Source organism: Pygocentrus nattereri, chromosome 11, assembly GCF_015220715.1.
Source record: "Pygocentrus nattereri isolate fPygNat1 chromosome 11, fPygNat1.pri, whole genome shotgun sequence".
Taxonomy (NCBI): Eukaryota; Metazoa; Chordata; class Actinopteri; order Characiformes; family Serrasalmidae; genus Pygocentrus; species Pygocentrus nattereri.
In genome coordinates, this window is record NC_051221.1 from 9,833,466 (window position 1) to 9,855,112 (window position 21,647).

Here is a 21,647-nt window from a genome sequence, read left to right on the forward strand (position 1 = left end):
AAAACTGTAGCGACCACGCCTCCTGGCTACGTTTCATAAAACTGTAGCGACCACGCCTCCTGGCTACGTTTCATAAAACTGTAGCGACCACGCCTCCTGGCTACGTTTCATAAAACTGTAGCGACCACGCCTCCTGGCTACGTTTCATAAAACTGTAGCGACCACGCCTCCTGGCTACGTTTCATAAAACTGTAGCGACCACGCCTCCTGGCTACGTTTCATGAAACTGTAGCGACCACGCCTCCTGGCTACGTTTCATAAAACTGTAGCGACCACGGCTCCTGGCTACGTTTCATAAAACTGTAGCGACCACGCCTCCTGGCTACGTTTCATAAAACTGTAGCGACCACGCCTCCTGGCTACGTTTCATAAAACTGTAGCGACCACGCCTCCTGGCTACGTTTCATGAAACTGTAGCGACCACGCCTCCTGGCTACGTTTCATAAAACTGTAGCGACCACGCCTCCTGGCTACGTTTCATAAAACTGTAGCGACCACGCCTCCTGGCTACGTTTCATAAAACTGTAGCGACCACGGCTCCTGGCTACGTTTCATAAAACTGTAGCGACCACGGCTCCTGGCTACGTTTCATAAAACTGTAGCGACCACGCCTCCTGGCTACGTTTCATAAAACTGTAGCGACCACGCCTCCTGGCTACGTTTCATAAAACTGTAGCGACCACGCCTCCTGGCTACGTTTCATAAAACTGTAGCGACCACGGCTCCTGGCTACGTTTCATAAAACTGTAGCGACCACGCCTCCTGGCTACGTTTCATAAAACTGTAGCGACCACGGCTCCTGGCTACGTTTCATGAAACTGTAGCGACCACGGCTCCTGGCTACGTTTCATGAAACTGTAGCGACCACGGCTCCTGGCTACGTTTCATGAAACTGTAGCGACCACGGCTCCTGCCTACGTTTCATGAAACTGTAGCGACCACGGCTCCTGCCTACGTTTCATGAAACTGTAGCGACCACGGCTCCTGCCTACGTTTCATGAAACTGTAGCGACCACGGCTCCTGGCTACGTTTCATGAAACTGTAGCGACCACGGCTCCTGCCTACGTTTCATGAAACTGTAGCGACCACGGCTCCTGGCTACGTTTCATGAAACTGTAGCGACCACGGCTCCTGCCTACGTTTCATGAAACTGTAGCGACCACGGCTCCTGCCTACGTTTCATGAAACTGTAGCGACCACGGCTCCTGCCTACGTTTCATGAAACTGTAGCGACCACGGCTCCTGCCTACGTTTCATGAAACTGTAGCGACCACGGCTCCTGCCTACGTTTCATGAAACTGTAGCGACCACGGCTCCTGCCTACGTTTCATGAAACTGTAGCGACCACGGCTCCTGCCTACGTTTCATGAAACTGTAGCGACCACGGCTCCTGCCTACGTTTCATGAAACTGTAGCGACCACGGCTCCTGCCTACGTTTCATGAAACTGTAGCGACCACGGCTCCTGGCTACGTTTCATGAAACTGTAGCGACCACGGCTCCTGCCTACGTTTCATGAAACTGTAGCGACCACGGCTCCTGCCTACGTTTCATGAAACTGTAGCGACCACGGCTCCTGCCTACGTTTCATGAAACTGTAGCGACCACGGCTCCTGCCTACGTTTCATGAAACTGTAGCGACCACGGCTCCTGCCTACGTTTCATGAAACTGTAGCGACCACGGCTCCTGCCTACGTTTCATGAAACTGTAGCGACCACGGCTCCTGCCTACGTTTCATGAAACTGTAGCGACCACGGCTCCTGCCTACGTTTCATGAAACTGTAGCGACCACGGCTCCTGGCTACGTTTCATGAAACTGTAGCGACCACGGCTCCTGGCTACGTTTCATGAAACTGTAGCGACCACGGCTCCTGGCTACGTTTCATGAAACTGTAGCGACCACGGCTCCTGCCTACGTTTCATAAAACTGTAGCGACCACGGCTCCTGGCTACGTTTCATAAAACTGTAGCGACCACGGCTCCTGGCTACGTTTCATAAAACTGTAGCGACCACGGCTCCTGGCTACGTTTCATAAAACTGTAGCGACCACGGCTCCTGGCTACGTTTCATAAAACTGTAGCGACCACGGCTCCTGGCTACGTTTCATAAAACTGTAGCGACCACGCCTCCTGGCTACGTTTCATAAAACTGTAGCGACCACGCCTCCTGGCTACGTTTCATAAAACTGTAGCGACCACGGCTCCTGCCTACGTTTCATAAAACTGTAGCGACCACGGCTCCTGCCTACGTTTCATAAAACTGTAGCGACCACGCCTCCTGGCTACGTTTCATAAAACTGTAGCGACCACGGCTCCTGGCTACGTTTCATAAAACTGTAGCGACCACGCCTCCTGGCTACGTTTCATAAAACTGTAGCGACCACGGCTCCTGGCTACGTTTCATGAAACTGTAGCGACCACGGCTCCTGGCTACGTTTCATGAAACTGTAGCGACCACGCCTCCTGGCTACTAATATTTGTAGCTAACTACAAATGTAGCGTGCTACTTTGCTGCTTCCCCATTTCTGGTCTAGCTAAACTGTTGTTGGCTGAATAGATAATCAAAAAAATAATGAATTTTTTTCACAATGCTGGGGGTCTTTATACCCCTCTAGCTGATGCTTGGCATTGAACATGGTGACCTCTGGCTTATGGCTGCTCCAGAGGGTCCCATTATATCAGTGCTTTTCTATAGAGATTATATAGTTGAACACATGTGTCAGCAGTGGGTGACCTTAAAGCAGCTGAGTCCACTAAATTGAAGGAATGTCTGGATGCTTTTGCTCACACCTTTCCACGACTCTGGCTCTCGAGCCCTCAATAGAAGTGCCTCTGCTCCTGTAATAGCAGGCAGGTGGAAGCCCAGGGGAGCAGGAGAATCTGGATGGTAATTGCTCTTCTCCCTGGTGCTTTTGTGCTGTTTTTTTTTCCCTATTATGTCTTTTTCTTCATTTTTTTTTCTCCTCCTTCTGTATCTTTTATCCTTTTTTGCCTTGTTTCCCTGAGTTTTTCCTTTTTTTTTTTTTTTTAAATGGATGGGCGTTCCAGGAAAACATGGAAAAATATAAGCCCTTCTTATCTCTTTTGAAACATTGAATTATTTGGATAGTAACATCTGATTGTAACAGATGGAACATCTGTGTGTCCTCCTACGTGTCCGTAGTGAGATTTTCCAGTTTAAAGACTAAGATACCCCCCTTTCTAATGATGTATTTTGCAGAAACCGTTGTAAAACATCTGGTTTGGGCTGGATTTTTTTTGGGCTGTTGTGGATTTTTTTTGCAAGCTGAAGAATGCAGAGGGAAAGCAGACAGCTAACGCTACTGCTAGGAAGCTGAATGTCTTTTTGTAGCTGTAGAACTGTAGTAACTGTCTTCCAATCTTCTCTGCAGTGGAGCAGCTGGGTTCCTCAAGTGACAGATGAGGAGCACAACAAGCTAAAAGTAAAAGACACTTCTCAGATTCCATCAGTTTGGCTCCTTTTCTCTGGCTGGAAGGGTTAAAAAAACCCTGGTCTCTGCTTTGATGTGGAATCACTGGTTAGTTTACTGGTTACTTTACTTTACTGGTTTGACACCTAAGGTAAAAGTAACGTTTGTGCTAGTTGGGCTTTATTCATCAGCCTGTAGGCTAGTGCGAAGGCCAGCAGTCAAAATTGGGTGACACCAGAGCCGGTTTATGAGGAGCCTGGCGGTTTATGAGGAGCCTGATCGCATTCTTTTACATTAAACATGTTTAAGCATTTATAAACTATTATTTTGCCCAAATGATTCATACGAACCCATTCTTTTTGGACTCACTCGGGAGCGCCCTCTAGCGTCTGAGAAAACTGGAAGACATTGCAGAGTGGAAATTCTCCTCTCTAGAAGTTCTCTGGTGACACCACAGGGATTCCCAATAGTTGTATGGTGTAATTACTGTAATGCATGCTGGGTATTGTAGTGAGAGAACATTGATGAACGAAAGCATGAAAACGATGCAAAACTGTGAATTCTGTCAAGCCTATGAGGCTGAGGGATGCAATGCAGTGCCACAGAATACTGCATAGCATGACTATCACATTTTAAACACTAGTTTTTGGCTACAATGCTCCTTAAAGGACTTCATTACAGGGCTCGACTGATAGAAGTAGTTTTGTTACCGATAACGATTTTTTTAAGGAACTGTAAATTATAAGAGGTAAAATGATGCCAGTGCTCTCGCTCAAGCTCAAATGACTGGGTGTTTGTGAGCGTGGCTTATGCTACTGCACTTACGCTCAAATGAGTGGGCTTTTTTGGGTGGGGCTTATGCTAATGACTCAGTCAAATGATTTTTGTGAATGCGGCTTACGCTACTGCATTCCCGGTTAAACGAGTGGGCTTTTTGTGGGCAGGGCTTAAGATATTGTACTCCTTCACCTGGGCTTTTTGTGAGCAGGGATTATGCTAATGTCTTCATTCATTCTCAGGTGATTGGGCTTCTTTTATGAGGTGGGCGGTGCTTGTTTATTACCAACTTTACTCTGATAAGATGAGCTCAGATGGCTAGTTCACATAATTGACAGTGGTTTCCGTGAACAGTAAGGGCGTCCACCCTAGAGAGATTTAATGACTTAACCTGAAGAGGGCAGCAGTTTGCTTAAAATGGTGTAGCCATATGAGCAGATAGCGAAAGAAAAAGTACCGTAACGTTTTGACAGTTACAAAACGAGGAAGTCTGGGAATATGAAAGTCTGGTTTAGCTTTCCACAGAAGCACAATTTCACCTTCGACCAATGGAAAGGATATCATGCTGGTGTGGATTCAGAATCAGCAAAGCAGTCAGTAAACAGAAGCTTTACCTCCATGATGGTGATCTGACAAACTAAACTGCTCACTTAGGACGCACAGTTTGTAAAAAAGTCAGCTGAGTACAGCCTGTAACTGGTTAGACGTAGCTTTGAAGGGAGCGTGTAGTTCAGTAAGTGGTTAATGTTTGCTGGCTAATTATTATTATTTTGTTTAAAGCTGTATTATGTTGACTGAGGAGCGTTTCTCTGCTTAGTAGTTTTCAATAAGAAGGCGCCTTACTCGCCTTCTTGTTTTCCTGAGGATCCGTTTGGGCTGTCTGCACTAATGCTCCTTCACTGCACTCCTGTAAACAGTCATTTCCAAACCTGAATCTCTATATTAGCCTCCTCCTTCCAGCTCCAGATAACAGCACCCTTCATACTGTAGACAGGTGTGTGTGTCAGGTGTTGCTGTGTGATGTGTGTATTTCTGTAGTTGTTGACTACGGCCTGTTTCCTCCTCTCTGCCTGCAGCTCAGCTCTAAATTATTGATAATTCGCTCTGACAATCGTCTGTACTCGCGCTCTGTCAGCTCCTCTTCACATCAGACATACACTTCATCTGTACTGACAGAGAGCAGCTCCTCCAGCACCGCTCCTGTACTGTGTACACTCCATATATAAATATATACTGTAATCTACCTGTCTGTCTCTCTCACTCTCTCTCTCTCTCTAAATATATACTGTACATACCTGGAATCCATCTGTCTGTCTCTCTCTCTCACTCTATTTAAATATATACTGCACATGCCTGTAATCCATCTGTCTGTCTCTCTCACTCTCTCTCTCTAAATATATACTGTACATACCTGGAATCTACCTGTCTGTCTCTCTCACTCTCTCTATTTAAATATATACTGCACATGCCTGTAATCCATCTGTCTGTCTCTCTCACTCTCTCTCTCTCTCTAAATATATACTGTACATACCTGGAATCCATCTGTCTGTCTCTCTCACTCTCTCTATTTAAATATATACTGCAAATGCCTGTAATCCATCTGTCTGTCTCTCTCACACTCTCTCTCTCTCTCTCTCTCTCTCTCTCTCTCTCTCTCTCTCTCTCTCTCTCTCTCTAAATATATACTGTACATACCTGGAATCTACCTGTCTGTCTCACTCACTCTCTTTATTTAAATATATACTGCACATGCCTGTAATCCATCTGTCTGTCTCTCTCACTCTCTCTCTAAATATATACTGTACATACCTGGAATCTGCCTGTCTGTCTCACTCACTCTCTCTATTTAAATATATACTGCACATGCCTGTAATCCATCTGTCTGTCTCTCTCACTCTCTCTCTCTCTCTAAATATATACTGTACATACCTGGAATCTACCTGTCTGTCTCTCTCACTCTCTCTATTTAAATATATACTGCACATACCGGAAATCTACCTATCTACCTGTCTCTCTCTCACGCTTTCTCTATTTAAATATATACTGCACAAACTTGTAATCTACCTGTCTGTCTGTCTCTCTCTCTCTCTCTATTTAAATATATACTGTACAAACTTGTAATCTACCTGTCTGTCTGTCTCTCTCTCTCTCTCTATTTAAATATATACTGTACATAACTGTAATCTGTCTCTGTCTTTCTCACTTCTTTTTTCTCACGTTTTTCTTTTTTTTCTCTCTCTCTCTCTCTGTCTCTCTCTTAGCTTTCTCTCTCTCTCTGTCTGTCTCTGTCTTAGCTCTCTCTATCTCTTATATCTCTGTATCTTAGCTCTCTCTCTGTCTCTTAGTGTTGTCTCTCTGTCTGTCTCTTAGCTCGTGCTGTCTCTCGGTCTGTCTCTGTCTCTTAGCGCTCTCTCTGTCTGTCTCTTAGCTCTCTCTTCAATTCAGTAAGCTTTATTGGCATGACCATATTCAGTTACAGTATTGCCAAAGCATTGTCAAAAAGAAGAACAAGAAAAATGTACATTTAGAACAGAGGATAAGAACTCTGTTTCATTTGAGGTAAAAATAATTATGAAAGAATCACATAAGAGGAAAAACAGTAAAAGTAATGGTGTGTGTCCCTCAGATTGTGGCAGGCAGATATATACTGTGCTGCTAAGGCGCTGCTCTCTGTCCTCTCTCCTAGCAGGATGTTCAGCTTCTCGTTATCACTGCGGCAGCTAAATTGGGGGTGAATCTTCTCAAATGTATTAAATTTCCCGTACTGTATTATCAAATCAAATCAAATCAAACTACCTACAAGTGATTATATTACTAATATTAATAGCAGTAATATTGGTATTAGGAATAACTAGGAGTCTATGAGAACATCAGCGGGTGGGCAGCTCGTCCAAGGCAGGTGGTGGCAGCTGGGGCGTGGGCAGCTGGTCTGAAGTGGGTAACAGGAGGGCTCAGCAGTCAGTCATCCTTCAGTGTCCAGCCGGACATATGGGTGATTGTATACTCGGAAAGAAAGCAGGGAGTTTTATTCTATCCATTTGTACATAAACAGGGGATGTAAACATTTCCAGACTGTGGCTAACGACTCCGGCAGATCTGACTATGACAGCTTAACTAAAAGGAGAGAACCAGAAGGACACAGACACAGCAGCACTCTGAAACAGTTCGGCATCCCTCCGCGCCACCGTCCACAAACCTGAGTGACCGCGTGCGAGCAGCGGGACGACAGCACCAGCGTCTCAGTGTACTATAATTCCCTGTGTCCATGGACCCCTGGATCTGCTGCCTTTATCTAAGGGGGTCATTAGCTACCAAAAGCTAAACTGAACAAGTGAGTTTTCAGCCTAGTCTTAAAGATTGAGACTGTGTCTGAGTCCCGAACAGTTTCTGGAAGATCATTCCAGAGTTTGGGGGCTTTATAAGAAAAAGCTCTTCCCCCAGCTGAAACCTTCTGAATTCTGGGGACTATTAATAAGCCAGCGCTCTGGGATCTGAGTGGTCGTGATGGCTCATAATATGAAATAAGGTCTTGCAAGTGCTCAGGAGCAAGACCATGTAGGGCTTTATAAGTCAATAAAAGTATTTTGTAATAAATACGGAATTTAATAGGTAGCCAATGAAGTGATGATAGCACTGGACTAATATGCTCAAATTTTCTAGTTTTAGTGAGGACCCTGGCTGCGGGGACGTTTTGGACTAGTTGGAGTTTGTTTAAACTCCTGCTTGTGCATCCTGACAGTAGTGCGTTACAGTAGTGTACAGTAGTATTATATTTATCACACTCAGTGAGGAAATGCATCTCATCTCTACAGTGTTACTGTGACACTGCTGGCAGATTCTCTGCTCTTTCACAATATTAGAGTATTCTTCTTATTATTATTATTCTTATTATTTTTATCACTGTTTATAATTCTAACCACACAAATTAGTAAACTCATGACAGTTGGGGGTCAATGGAGTGGGCATATGGGGGGTGAGGGTAAGTGGAGTGGGCATATGGAGGGTGAGGGTAAGTGGAGTGGGGGGTATGGAGGGTGAGGATAAGTGGAGTGGGGGAATGGAGGGTGAGGGTAAATGGAGTGGGGGTATGGAGGGTGAGGGTAAGTGGAGTGAGGGTATGGAGGGTGAGGGTAAGTGGAGTGAGGGTATGGAGGGTGAGGGTAAGTGGAGTGAGGGTATGGAGGGTGAGGATAAGTGGAGTGAGGGAATGGATGGTGAGGATAAGTGGAGTGAGGGTATGGAGGGTGAGGGTAAGTGGAGTGAGGGAATGGATGGTGAGGATAAGTGGAGTGAGGGTATGGAGGGTTAGGGTAAGTGGAGTGAGGGAATGGATGGTGAGGATAAGTGGAGTGAGGGTATGGGTGAAGCAGGGCTGGAGCAAGGCTACTGAGTGTTAGGAGCTGTTAGTGGGTTAGTAAGCCTCAGAACCAGCTGACTGAGTGAGCTCTTCTCAGGGTTCAGTTCTTGGGTCTGTAGTGCCTTAAACTGCAACGTTTCTCTGGGACTCGTCTTCAGATACATCCAGAAATCGTTTTTAAATTAATTAATTAATTAAATTCTGCCCTTCATGCATTGGTTGGTATTCTCCTTTGGACTCTCAGGATCATTCTGCAGAATTCTGCATGCTTCTGTTGGATGCTCGTCCCATCTAGTGTAGCTGTGCTCTCCCTCTCTCTCTCCTGGTCTCTCTCCTCTACATTTTCATCTTTTACAAACAGCATTTGCTGTCATAAAACACTCTCTCTCTCTCTCTCTCTCTCTCTCTCTCTCTCTCTCTCTCTCTCTCTCTCTCTCTCTCTCTCTCTGTCTGTCTCTCTCTCTCTCTCTCTCTCTCTCACTCTCACTCTCTCTCTCTCTCTCTCTCTCTCTCTCTCTCTCTCTCTCTCTCTCTCTCTCTCTCTCTCTCACTCTCACTCTCACTCTCACTCTCACTCTCTCTCTCTCTCTCTCTCTCTCTCTCTCTCTCTCTCTCTCTCTCTCTCTCTCTCTCTGTCTCTCTCTCTCTCTCTCTCCCCCTCTCTCTCTCTCTCTCTCTCTTCCCTACTGTGTTTGTTAAATTGTTTAGAGAATCTTCCAGGACATTGTGTTTCTCTGTAAATGTCTCATTTCTCATAAAGAAATACTGCTTTAAAAACATGCCAGAGAAATCGTGATCATTGCATACAAATCGACTGATTATTCCTTCATGGCAATTTAGCTGAGCATCATTTTAAAAGAGCTGCATTGTTTTCTTGGAATCAGAAATTGCGCGTACGCCGTGTAGATGCAGCAGTAATGCTGACTGTGATTGCAGCTCGTTGCCACTGTTTCTAAATGAAATGCTTTCCTGTTGCTGGAGTAACACCACACTGTGTGTGGACACCGCAGGCCAGTGGGTTTGTCCTTCAGCGTTTCAACATTCCTCTGCTGATCACAGAAAAAGTTTAACTGCACTGATAAGAGAAGAACCGTCTCCCCACTGCATGATCAGACCGAAATTCACCAAACGTGGAAAGATTCGGTCACCAAACACGTTTTTTTTTCCTTTCTTAAAAAAAGAACCATTTGTTTCTCTTAGTACTTCCTTTTTTAGGGCCTTTTTTTAAAACACAGTGAATTATTAATTAAAGAATTATGTACATTGCCTGGGTTTTATTTAGTGTAATAATTTAATAGCAAGACATTTTGCAAAGACTGAATCACAATTAGGATCATCATCCAAATATCCAATTTTGTAATCTCTTTTGCAGAAGTGGGTCAGTTACAAATTTGGATCATTGAGATAGTTTGAAGTATAGCTGAATAGAAGGTCGACCCAGCAGATTATGCAGCATGCAATGGTCTCTCTTAATCTACGTTTTAATGCAAACAGCAGACGGCGCTCTGTCCATGTTGCGTCTTGATTAAAGGGACTGTCTTCCTGTGCTGAATACTGACTTTTAGAGCTCAGCCTTCAATTCGGACCATATATGCCAGAACTTAGCAAATAATTTAAAGCAACTTAAGGCAAATGAAATGAAAAGAAAGAATACAACATTGAGACCAACATTTTTTCCCGCACATTAAAGTTTAAAACCCATCAGCATTTGTGCTGAACGCAATGAGAGAAGCACCATGCATATTCTACACCTGACCAGTCGGTATCAAGTGTGCCTTCTCTAATCACTCAACCAACGACAGCCACGTCCATTCCTAACAGGTGGCTAAAATACAGCCCACAAGTTAGTTTATAAAATGCCTCAGTCAACTGCAAGTGCCTTTATTGTGAAATGGAAATCTCTAAGAACAACAACAATTCATCCACCAAGTGCTAGACCACGCAAATTCAGAGACTGAGGCTGCCAAGTGCAAAAGCACTTAGCATATAAAAATATATCTTGTGGGATATCCTGTCTGTCTGCCCTGCGATGGACTGGCGACCTGTTCTTCCGCCCGTTGACTGCTGGGATAGGCTCCAACCCCCCCCGCAACCCTGAGGGAGAAGCGGTTTAGAAAATGGATGGATGGAACTCCGGTGGCCAGCACAGTCCTGACCTCAACCCCACTGAACACCTTACTTGGACTTGCCTGAAATGTTGATTATGAGCCTGGCCTTCTCATCCAGTATCAGTGCCTGACCTCATAAATGCTCAGAGAGCCTTCCCAAACATGCCAGGAGGGTGCTACCTACTGGAATGCCAGCAGTACAGTTTGGTGGAGAAGGGATAATGGGCTGGCGCTATTGTTGAGGGTTTGGGCTCAGCCCCCTTACTTCTAGTGAAGGTAATGTTACATGAAGAGTGGAATGGATGTCCACATTAATGCCTACGGTATTTGAATGTGATGCATATACTTTTGGACATGTAGTGTACCTCTGGGTTAGGTTGGAATGGCATTTGTGATTCAGAGCTAATCGGCCGACATCAGTACCTGACCTCTTTAATACTCTTGTGGCTGGCTGAATGCAGTCAGATCTTCACAGCAATGGTCCAACACCTAGTGTAAGGCTTTCCCAGAAAAGTAGCAGCTGTTACTGCAGCAAACGATGAAGCAAACTCTCTATTAATGCTTTTCATTTCAGAAGAAGCGCAGGATGAGCAGGTGTCTATGGTCTTTTGGGCGTGTAAAACATTATGCAGTTAAAATGTAAATTGATCTCTGCAGTTTAAACAGAGATCTTTTATTCCATGCAAATTGATTGTGAATATTATAGATGTCCTCTGGAAACGTTACATATATCTGGCAAACTTTGCCCATCACGAAAGTACTTTAATGACTGAAGCGCTGGTAAGTAGGTTGTAATGTTTCTTTGCGGCAGCGGGTTTGATGTAGTGAGGAGTGATTAGGGGGTGTAAGTATTCGGTCGTAATGTTTCCGCTGTGTAATACCTAATCAGTAGAAGAGGAAAAAGATTGCAGTGAGTCATCGAAGTGCAGATGTTTGGCTCTGACTTTAAGAACGTTAATGCCAGAATGCAGCATGATCTTCGGGTAACGCGAAACTTCCGCAACGAAGCGAGATGTTCTTTATCGGAGGAACATTTATCTTTCTTCTGATTGAGTCCCCCACTATCTGCGCGTACCAGTGTGAAGCTGTAGCAGATATTGTGCTCTTTTTGCATTCATTGTTTTCAGTGTGGAGGAAGAATATGCTTAAAAAAAGCATGTACAAGTGTGTGCATCCATATTCAGAACAAGAGGATGTTCCAGCTTCTTGTGGGAGAGACGGTCTTTGTGAAGTACTGTTTTACAAAAGCTCCCGGTGTCATTTTTTTCAAAAAAAGGAATTAAATTCGTATATGCGCTTGTTTTTCAAGCCCCACTCTGTGAGTGCATCACGGATAATATGACCCCGTCGTTGCTCGCTCTGTGCTTTGGTTTGTTTTTCCTCTCCGGCTGAAACGGTGTGAATGATAAGGCCCTGTGTAATGAAAGCAGTTATCAAAGAGGGTTTTTCCTGCTGACCAATAAAGAGGCCAATAAAGAGCCGTTAGCTGAAGAATGGAACTTTCAGCACCATCGTTTACACACCTCCCTCTGCAAACCTGAGCGGAAAATAATCATAAAACATTTTCATCTTCTTCAAACATCATCTGCTATCATAAAACATGCACACATGCATGCACACACACACACACACACTCTCTCTCTCTCTCTTGCTTTCTCTCTCTACAATCACTTATTCTACAGTCTCTCTCTTTTTCTCTTACATTATATAGTCTGTGCAGTCTCTCTCTGTACAGTCTCTTTGACCCTGTATACACCTGGTCGCTTCAAGTGACTGGTGTCTGGATTGTATCCTGATAAGATTTTAGCCACATGTGCCCAGTGATGTACTGCATGGGGAGGAGTTCCGGTTTCACTGGGAGGGGTTTCGGTTATTAAATGTGTCTTGGAGAGACGGATTTGTTCATGCTGCTATACCTTATGGCTCAAATGTGTCTGACCAGCTCCTGAAGTGATGTGATTGGGTTTGAATCTGTCTTGGGTGCGTTTACAATTGCATATTTGGTTTGGCCTCAACTAGATATAATCCTGATACTCAAGACACATGAAGTGACCCAGGTGTAAATGGGGTGTCTCACTGTGCATACTCTCTTTCACTCTACAGTCTCTCTCCACACTCTCTTTCACTCTACAGTCTCTCTCTGCACACTCTCTCATTCTACAGTCTCTCTCCACACTCTCTTTCACTCTACAGTCTCTCTCTGCACACTCTCTCATTCTACAGTCTCTCTCTGCACACTCTCTTTTACCTGTCTCTCTTCACAGTCTCTCTCACTCTACATTCTCACTCTCCGGGCCTCTCTCTTCAAACTCTCTCACTCCAAAGTCTCTCAGTCTCTAGTCTCTCTCCACACTCTCTCATTCTACAGTCTCTCTCTGCACACTCTCTCATTCTACAGTCTCTCTCTGCACACTCTCTCATTCTACAGTCTCTCTCTGCACACTCTTTTACTGATCTCTCTCCACAGTCTCTCTCACTCTACAGTCTCTCTCCACACTCTCACTCTCCAGTCTCTCTCCACACTCTTTCACTCTACAGTCTCTGCACACTCTCTCACTCTACAGTGTCTTTCCAAATTCTCTCTCACTGTACAGTCTCTCTCCACACTCTGTCTTACTCTGCAGTCTGTCTCTGCACACTCTTTCACTCTACAGTCTCTGCACACTCTCACTCTACAGTGTCTTTCCAAATTCTCTCTCACTGTACAGTCTCTCTCTCTACACTCTCTAGAGTTTCTCTCTCTACACTCTCTCACTCTGCAGTCTCTCCATACTCTCTTACTCTGCAGTTTCTGCATATTCTCTCACTCTGCAGTCTCTGTCTCCACACTCTATCTCACTCTACAATTGCTGTAGTCTCTCTTTACATGCTCTCACTCTAGTTTCTGTCTCTGCAGTCTATTTTGCCACAATCTTTCACTCTTGTCATTATGCAGTCTCTATCTGTCTAGTCTCTGTCGCTATACAGTCTCTCTCTCCACTCTCTTTCACTGTACAGTCATTATACAGTCTCTCTGCATACAGTCTCTCCAGAGGATCTCTCTCTCTATAGTCTTTTACAGCCTACAGTCTCTCTTATCTTTCTGTATAGTGTCTCTCACTCTACAGTCTGACTCTACAGGATCTCTCTGTAGTCTTTCTCTCTTTACAGTCTCACTTTCTGTCTGACTCATACTATCTGGTCTATTTAGTCTCTCTAACCCTACAGTCTTGCACAAGTCTCTAACTCTACAGTCTCTCTCTCTACACACACTGCCTAGAGTCTCTCTGTCGCTCTCTCTCTCTGGTTCTCCCTGGTCTTTGGCTGCAGTCAGTCTGTCTCTGCAGTCTTTATGTCTGTCTGCTGTCTATCACTATTTCTGTCTCTGCAGTCTCTGTCTACAGTCTCTTTCTACACTGTGCAAGTGCCCCTCTTGTCACTGGGGTGGGACCCTCAAGGATGTGTCTCTTTCTCTATTTTAAAACATTAGATTATGAAAAGAGACAAATACAGTATGTACTTTTCACCTGGAAAAGCTGTACCTTTGAGGGAACATGTACATTGTGTGTACCTTGATGGATGAGAAATGTACTTGCAAAGAACCTTTACTAACAGTGTACAGTCTCTGCCTGTTTCTCTACAGTCTCTCTACAGCCCCTTCCTCTGCAGTCTCACCTTCTACAGTCTCTCTCTCGGTCTTATTCGATGGATCAGTCTCTAAAGGCATCACTAAATCTTTCAGTCTGCTGTGCTGTGTGGTGTTTTCTGTTATATTCAGTTTCTTTTCGCTGGTGTCTCCTTTCCCCTCGTCCTCCAGTCCTCTTGCCTCTGTAGACTCTTGTCACGGTGCCTTTCCAGGACGTGCAGAAATAAAAGATATCGATTGAGCTGAGTTTTTAAAGGTTGAGTAGAGCGTGTGTGGAAGTGGAGCTGTAGCGTTCTTCTCCTCCTACTGTTGAGAGAGATATCGAGATGCTTTTCTTTCGACTGGGATACTGTACGAAGCTTTCTTGTTTATTCAACAATTAGCTGTAATCCTGTTAGTGGTGTGTGGAGTGCATTTAGCTCCAACGCTGTGTTTGTTACGGGGTTTGGAGATGATTCAAACCACTGATCCACTCTACAGCTCCCACATCACAGCTGAGGGGGAGGCTGCCGGAGCACTAATGTTCAGACTGAAGAGAGAAGTTAGGAGGTTAAGGAAGGACTTTTTTTCGATTTTCTTTGAATTTCAAATGATTTGCTTAAAAAAAACAAAAAAAAATCCCCACTGGTACTTATAGTGCAATAAAATAATAATAAAGATGAATATCAGTAAATGTGTGAATACTATAATTGTCATTTTAATTACCAAAGTCTGCAAAAGTGACCTGTGATTGAAAGGGTTAAGTGCTTTACAGGAAGATTAAAATGTCTGATATAAACAAAATGACTAAACACTGACAAAAGATAAATCAGCTTATATAAACACGGTAGACCTAAAACATGCCAAATACAGAAGAGGATCTACTCCGAAATATTCAGTAACACCTATGACTTATTTAGTATCTTGTTTAAATTATTCAGTATCTCCTGTAAATGAATCAGTATCTACTGTGAATTCTTTAGTATGTACTCTGAATTACTCAGTAAGTACTGTAAATTATTCAGTACCTACTGTGAATTATTCCATATCTACCATAAATGGTTTAGTATCTACTGCAGATTTTTCAGTATCTGTTGTAAATTACTCACTGTCTACTGTGAATTATTCAGTATGTACTGCAAATTACTCACTGTCTACTGAATTATTCAGTGTCTGCTGTACATTACTCAGTCTACTGTGAATTATTCAGTATGTACTGTAAATTATTCACTGTCTACTGTGAATTATTCAGTATCTATTGTGAATTATTCAGTATCCATTGTGAATTATTCAGTGTCTGCTGTACATTACTCAGTCTACTGTGAATTATTCAGTATGTACTGTAAATTATTCACTGTCTACTGTGAATTATTCAGTATCTATTGTGAATTATTCAGTATCTATTGTGAATTATTCAGTATCTACTGTAAATTTTTTATCTACCATGAATTATTCTGTATCTACCATAAATGATTCTGTGTGTACCGCAAATTTTTCAATACCTATTGTAAACTAACCACTATCTACTGCAAATTATTCAGTATCTACTGTGAATTTTTCAGTGTCTAATGTGAATGAATCAATATCTATTGTGAATGAATTAATAACAGTATCTTGTGGGAATTAATCAGTATATACTGTGAATTATTCAGTATCTGCTGTGACTTTAGTGTTCAGTATTTAGGAGAGTGAGGAAAAGTGTGGGCTGGCAGACACTCAGTTTAAGAGAATTAAAAGCGTATTTTAAACCTGCTATGAGATTTTCAGGTATAGAATTCCAGAGCTTGGTGCCGTAATAACTGGAGCTGCTACCGGACGTAGGTCTGTTTGTTTATCCGTAGAGGCGGTACAAACTTATCTGGGTCGTAAACACGTTTATAGTGGCTTCGGTAAGACGTGTGTGGCGCTCAGCAGGGCAAACAGAGCCTGAAACAGGCCTGATTGTTAAAACACGCCCGTCTAGATCAGGATTTACAGCCGCTTAGATAATTTGCCTCATTTAAATAAATAAATCCTACCGTGGGCAATGGCCTCTTGATAGCAGATGGAAATCAAGTTCTGCTCGTTTGCGTGGCAGGAGATGCTTCCTGGTGATGAAGCTGTTTAGTACTTTCTTTAGATTTTCGTCATTTTTGATGCTGATGGTTCAGATTTTTTTGCGCTGAGGTTGTTTTGGATCATATTGCTTTTCATGATGTCTGAACTACAACTGTATGCACTTCATTGTTTTGGCATAGAGAATGGCTAACCATGCACTATAACGCCTGGAGTCTGTTTGGTCTCAACAGTTACGCAAAGCAATTCAAACCCAAAGTTGGAAGCAGCTTCTGGTTTGTTTTCTTGTCCACTGATCCATTACATTGTCCAGCACGATCACGGGATATCACCGTTTTCATTGTTTCATGAAACTTGCTTCACAAACTCGAGCCATTTGCAACCATTGCGGCTGAGTTTCACGTGAGTTGCGGGACACTGTGCAATTGCAATTTTCAAGTGCAGTTTAGTTTCATGTAAGCAATCAAAGTTGCACTGAGGTTTCACAGTGTAAAGTCAGCATAATTATTATCTCATCTTTAAGAAATAGCTCATCAAAAGATCGAATTAACCCAATTTCCACTGATCTCAGATGTAGTCGATCAGCCAAGAAACGTTTGGACTCCAAATTTTGCTTCTTTGGTTTAGCACTGGAGGTTCAAGGCATGTTCAAGGCATGAGACACCAGACATCGATAGATACCCAAACTGTCTCTGTAAAAATACATCATCAAAAATTCTCCTCCTACTCAAACCTCATTCAGGTCTTCATTAAGGTCACACAGACTTGGGGATGTTATTTAGGATGCAGTATGTCATACCGTCATGTCATGCCATGCCTTAAACATTGTATTGAACCTGCTTTAATGTTGGCAGTGCCTTCTGCCAAAAAGGTTATAGCCATCCGTGTTGCAAATAGGGCTCATGAGGTCATATTTTGTCTGACAAGTCTTTGTCTTGTGTAATTGCAATTTATTGATTGAATTACCTTTTTTGTTCATTGTATACAACCATTAAAATGCAGCTTAAGTGGCCATAATTACTGATTAGCACCAGACAATTCAAGCCACATTGAAATACTGTCACTATAATGAAAAATGCAAAATGTCACGCATACCTGACGTTGCTTTTCCGTAGTGACATGTGGAATACATGCCAAAAAGAAAGCAAACCTCTGTTACCTTGTTTTCATGTAGCTTGACGTCTTTATTGAAAAACAGCACATGAGAATTGTCATTTTAAAAACAGAATGCTGAATTTTTGTCAGAATGGAATATAATCCACCTTGAAATATAATCGATGTGCAGTTGTATTGCTTTCCGTGCTGTGGTACTTCAAACAATGGTAAATGAATCTACTGGACCTTTTACTTTTCAATTTGGCGTGATTTCCAAATCACTGACTTTGGAGCTCTCTTCTAGCAGTCGAAAGTTCCTCCAGCAGGGGGTGCTGCTTGCACCCAAGTAAGAAACAACCACAGACCTCAGCAGAGTGTAATGAATGCACTGACTTACAGTAAGAACTTTTAAAAATAAGACGTGAAAATTTTATAATTTTTTTACCAAAAGTAAAATTACTGTAAAATTCCTGTTGAATTACTTAGTGTTATTTGAGTGATTTCTTATTCAGATATTCATTCAAATTGTTAGACAATAATGTAGGTAAAAGCCGTGTGGAATGCAGCTGCAGTGGGCATGTAAAAGGTTTCGGTGCTGTTTGAATGCAGAGTGAAGGAGAGCGAAGAGAACACACATTGTTTGTTTTTCCTGTGCACTCCATCATCTCCACTGCCATTCTTAACTCGGGTTCTTCTTTCTGTTCATCCTTCTCTCCACAGAAAAGAAGGAGGTCACACAGAGTCTGGAGAACTACACATCCAAATGTCCTGGAGGAATGAACATCATCACTCTTCCAGATGGACTCAAACTGCCCCCGGTGCCCTTCACTAAACTGCCCATTGTCAAGTGAGTAGAATGCATCTAGAACCAATGAAACTGCAGTTTAAAAAACGTCTCAGAAACACAACACAGTCTAGCACACAACTAATATGATGCAGTTCTAGAAAACAAATGAAAACACGGTACAGTTCTAAAACACATGCAGCACAGTCCTTGAACATAGAAACCCTGAAGCAGCTGTAGAAAATAGATGGAACACGGGTCTAGAACACACATGCTACACCTTTCTAGAAAAAAAAATTGAGTTCAGTTCTAGAAAACACAACAAAGTTCTAGAACATGAAAATGAGACTCAATTCTGCAATACGAAACACAGTGCAATTCTAGAGCGCAAAAGCACAACACCGTTATAGAACAAATAAACACAATGAAGTTCTGGGACACAAACGCATAACACAGTTCTACAACACAAAAACACCAACACAGTTCTAGATCACAAAAATGTCATGTGATTCTAGAACGCATAAATGCAGTTTGTTGGTTCTAGAAAATCTTTAAAAAAAAAAAGTAGAGCCAATGAAACGGCAGTTTGAGAAACATCTCAGAAACGCAGCACAGTCTAAAACACAACTAACACGACGTGGTTCTAGAAAATAAAAAAAAAAAGCATGGTGCAGTTCTAGAACACAGATGCATCAAATCAAATCAGATTTATTGTCACATCACGAGAGTACAGGAGTACAGGTGAGTGAAAAACTTGGGTGCAAGTTCCCACTGAATGCAGCACATTTCTACAACATAAAAAAATGATGCGGTTTTGGAACCCTCAAACGCAGCTGTGTTCTAAGACACAAAATGTGATAGTTCTAGAACACACGTGCAGTTCTAAAAAATAAAACACAAAGAGCGTTTTAGAACACAAAAACACGGGGCAGCTGTAGGCTGGAGGTTGGGGAACTGGCCCTGTGACCAGAAGGTCGTCGGTTTGATCCCCAGGGCCGACAGTACATGACTGAGGTGTCCTTCAGCAAGACACCACCTAACCCCCAATTGCTCCCCGGGCGCCGTGGATAGGGCTGCCCAACGCTCCGAACAAGTGTGCTCACTGCCCCCTAGTGTGTGTGTTCATTAGTGTGTATGTGGTGTTTCACTTCACGAATGGGTTAAATGCCGAGCTGGAATTTCCCCATTTGTGGGATTAAAAAAGTATCACTTAACTTAAATCAACAGAGGTCTAAGACACAGAAAGTAGAGCAGTATAAACAGTTCTAGAAAACACAAAGTTCTAGAACATGAAAATGAGGCCCAGTTCTGCAGTATGCAATTCCAGAGCACAAAAGCACAACACTGTTATAGAACAGAGACACAAAAAAAAAAACAGCAACGCAGTTCTAGAACACATAAATGCAGTTTGCACAGGTTTTTATGTGTTAAATTTTTTTGTTACCCTGATTGAAATCTGGTTGAACTCATCAACTATAATTATTAAGACATGAAAGTAGGCAGTCAGACGGCAAAGAGTCAGCCGAGCACTGCAGTGGCCATTCAGGAGTTTTAATCTTTAAGAAGTTGTCATTCCATTTTAAACTTCATGAAATATTCACTAAAGGGGAGCTTCCGTAGTAGCAGTAAGTACGGAACGTTCCAGTCTAAATCCGTGGAAAATGAAGTAGATCCAGAGAGTGCATTTTCTACAGTGCGTAAAGGACACAAAATGTTCCTTCCTTTTCCTTTACGAGAAGGATTGACAGCAGGCCAGAAGAACTAAATAAATGAATAAATGAATAAATTACTGTTAAAATACCTTTTAGCAGAACTACAGTGGGAATATGCAGTAACATCTGTTAACCGCAGCCAATCAGAGCAAGGTTTGCTTATCAGGCCTCCACAGGTCTGTACTGTTAACCATATAGCTAGTACAGTGGACAAGGACACCTGGGGATAGAATATAATCTCTATATGAGCCTTTGGTCACATGGTTGAGTTTCAGTAGGTTCTACATTACGTTCCGTGGACTTCTCAGCCAGAACACTGTCTGTCTGAGATCAACCATGACCTCACGGTCCTGAATGTCCTTCACTGTAACTTTTATCACACGGCTGTTGAAAGTTTCAGAATAGTTGTTATGTGCAAAAAGAATGTTGTATAAATTACTAAAATAATCAGCATAATTTGAAAGTTTTGAATCGAATGTAAAGTAGATTTGAAGAGGGGAAAGTACTGTGCTAGTCTAAGACCACCCTTTCTTCATTTGTGTTATTTCCAATCAGAACAGCCGTTAAGTCTCAGGCTGGGTGTCCACTACATGATTTCTTCTTGAGACCACCAGTGGTTCCAAAACACACTCCGTCATGTTCTTCATAACTTTCATAATTCAGAAGCTACATTCAGAACCTGGGCGTCGTGTGAGGCTGTAACTCCTCTTTCCAGTCAAATAGACGGTGATGTCAATTTAAACCCTTTTAATAAAAGAAGCTGAACTCAATTTTTTTTTCTACTGAAAGTCGATCCATTTTCCCCAAATCTGGGCTATAAACTATAAACAGACAGGGTCTCTTCAGTGATCTGCTCTGTAAAAATCGGAGATTTTTGACTTTCAGCAGTAAATTGTAAGCATAGAGCAACACGTGTAGATCATTAAAAAAAGCACAGTTATTGTTCATTTGAAGGGGACTTTTACAAAAAATAAATAAATTAATAAAATAAAAACGTGCATTTATTTCATGCAGTTACTGAATAATTTACCTGTTGATTTGGTCACATAAATTCAGATGGACAAGCTAAACTATACCCTGGAGAATAAGAGGTTAACAGATTTCTAAAACAGTCACACACGAGTTTGTCTCGTCAAGTTCGGACTACAAATAAGAACTCAAACTCCCAGATCTCCTCAGATCACATGACACGTACAAAGCTAAACTTACAGGAGCTGTTTAATATGGCTTTGTATTAAGATTAATATGAATATAAAATGCTGATATCAGAGTGAGAGCTGGAGAAATATTGAACTATAAACTGGCAGCTGAGCTGAAATTGGGGTGATCTGACGTCTGGAACCAACATCGTAAACATGATGTCGGCTCTTAGCTGCCTGTGGTATACGCCTAGCCACCCTGTTCTGGTGTTCATGCATGTCTCTTTCTCTGCTCTTTCAGCTCTCTGATTGGCTGTTGTTTGAATCACTTGTTGAGTAAATCTCTGTTCTTCTCATGCTGCAGGACTCGTTAACATCGTGAGTCGTAAATATCAAGCATTTCTGATAATATCGGAGAGTCTCTGATCACTTCAGAGTTCGATCAGAGGGCTAAAGATCATCCGCACCGTCGCTCACTTCCGACCGACCTTCCTTCCAACTTCCATTCTTTTTAGAAGACTCACTTTCAGTTTCTCAAACAATCTGCAGGGATATTTTTCACACCTCCAAAGTTCAGTCTTAGA

At 42.7% G+C, this 21,647-nt stretch overlaps 1 protein-coding gene across 4 annotated transcripts in view; it reads left to right on the plus strand.

Annotated features, from left to right (window-relative positions):
* trappc9 (trafficking protein particle complex 9) overlaps positions 1-21,647 on the plus strand; it is a 383,326-nt gene that overhangs the window by 51,470 nt on the left and 310,209 nt on the right. For all 4 annotated transcript variants that reach the window (XM_017715936.2, XM_017715935.2, XM_037542854.1 and 1 more), the window contains one exon: positions 18,149-18,275. In XM_017715936.2, the coding sequence (XP_017571425.1) occupies positions 18,149-18,275 (127 nt within the window). The remainder of the gene's footprint in view (positions 1-18,148; positions 18,276-21,647) is intronic.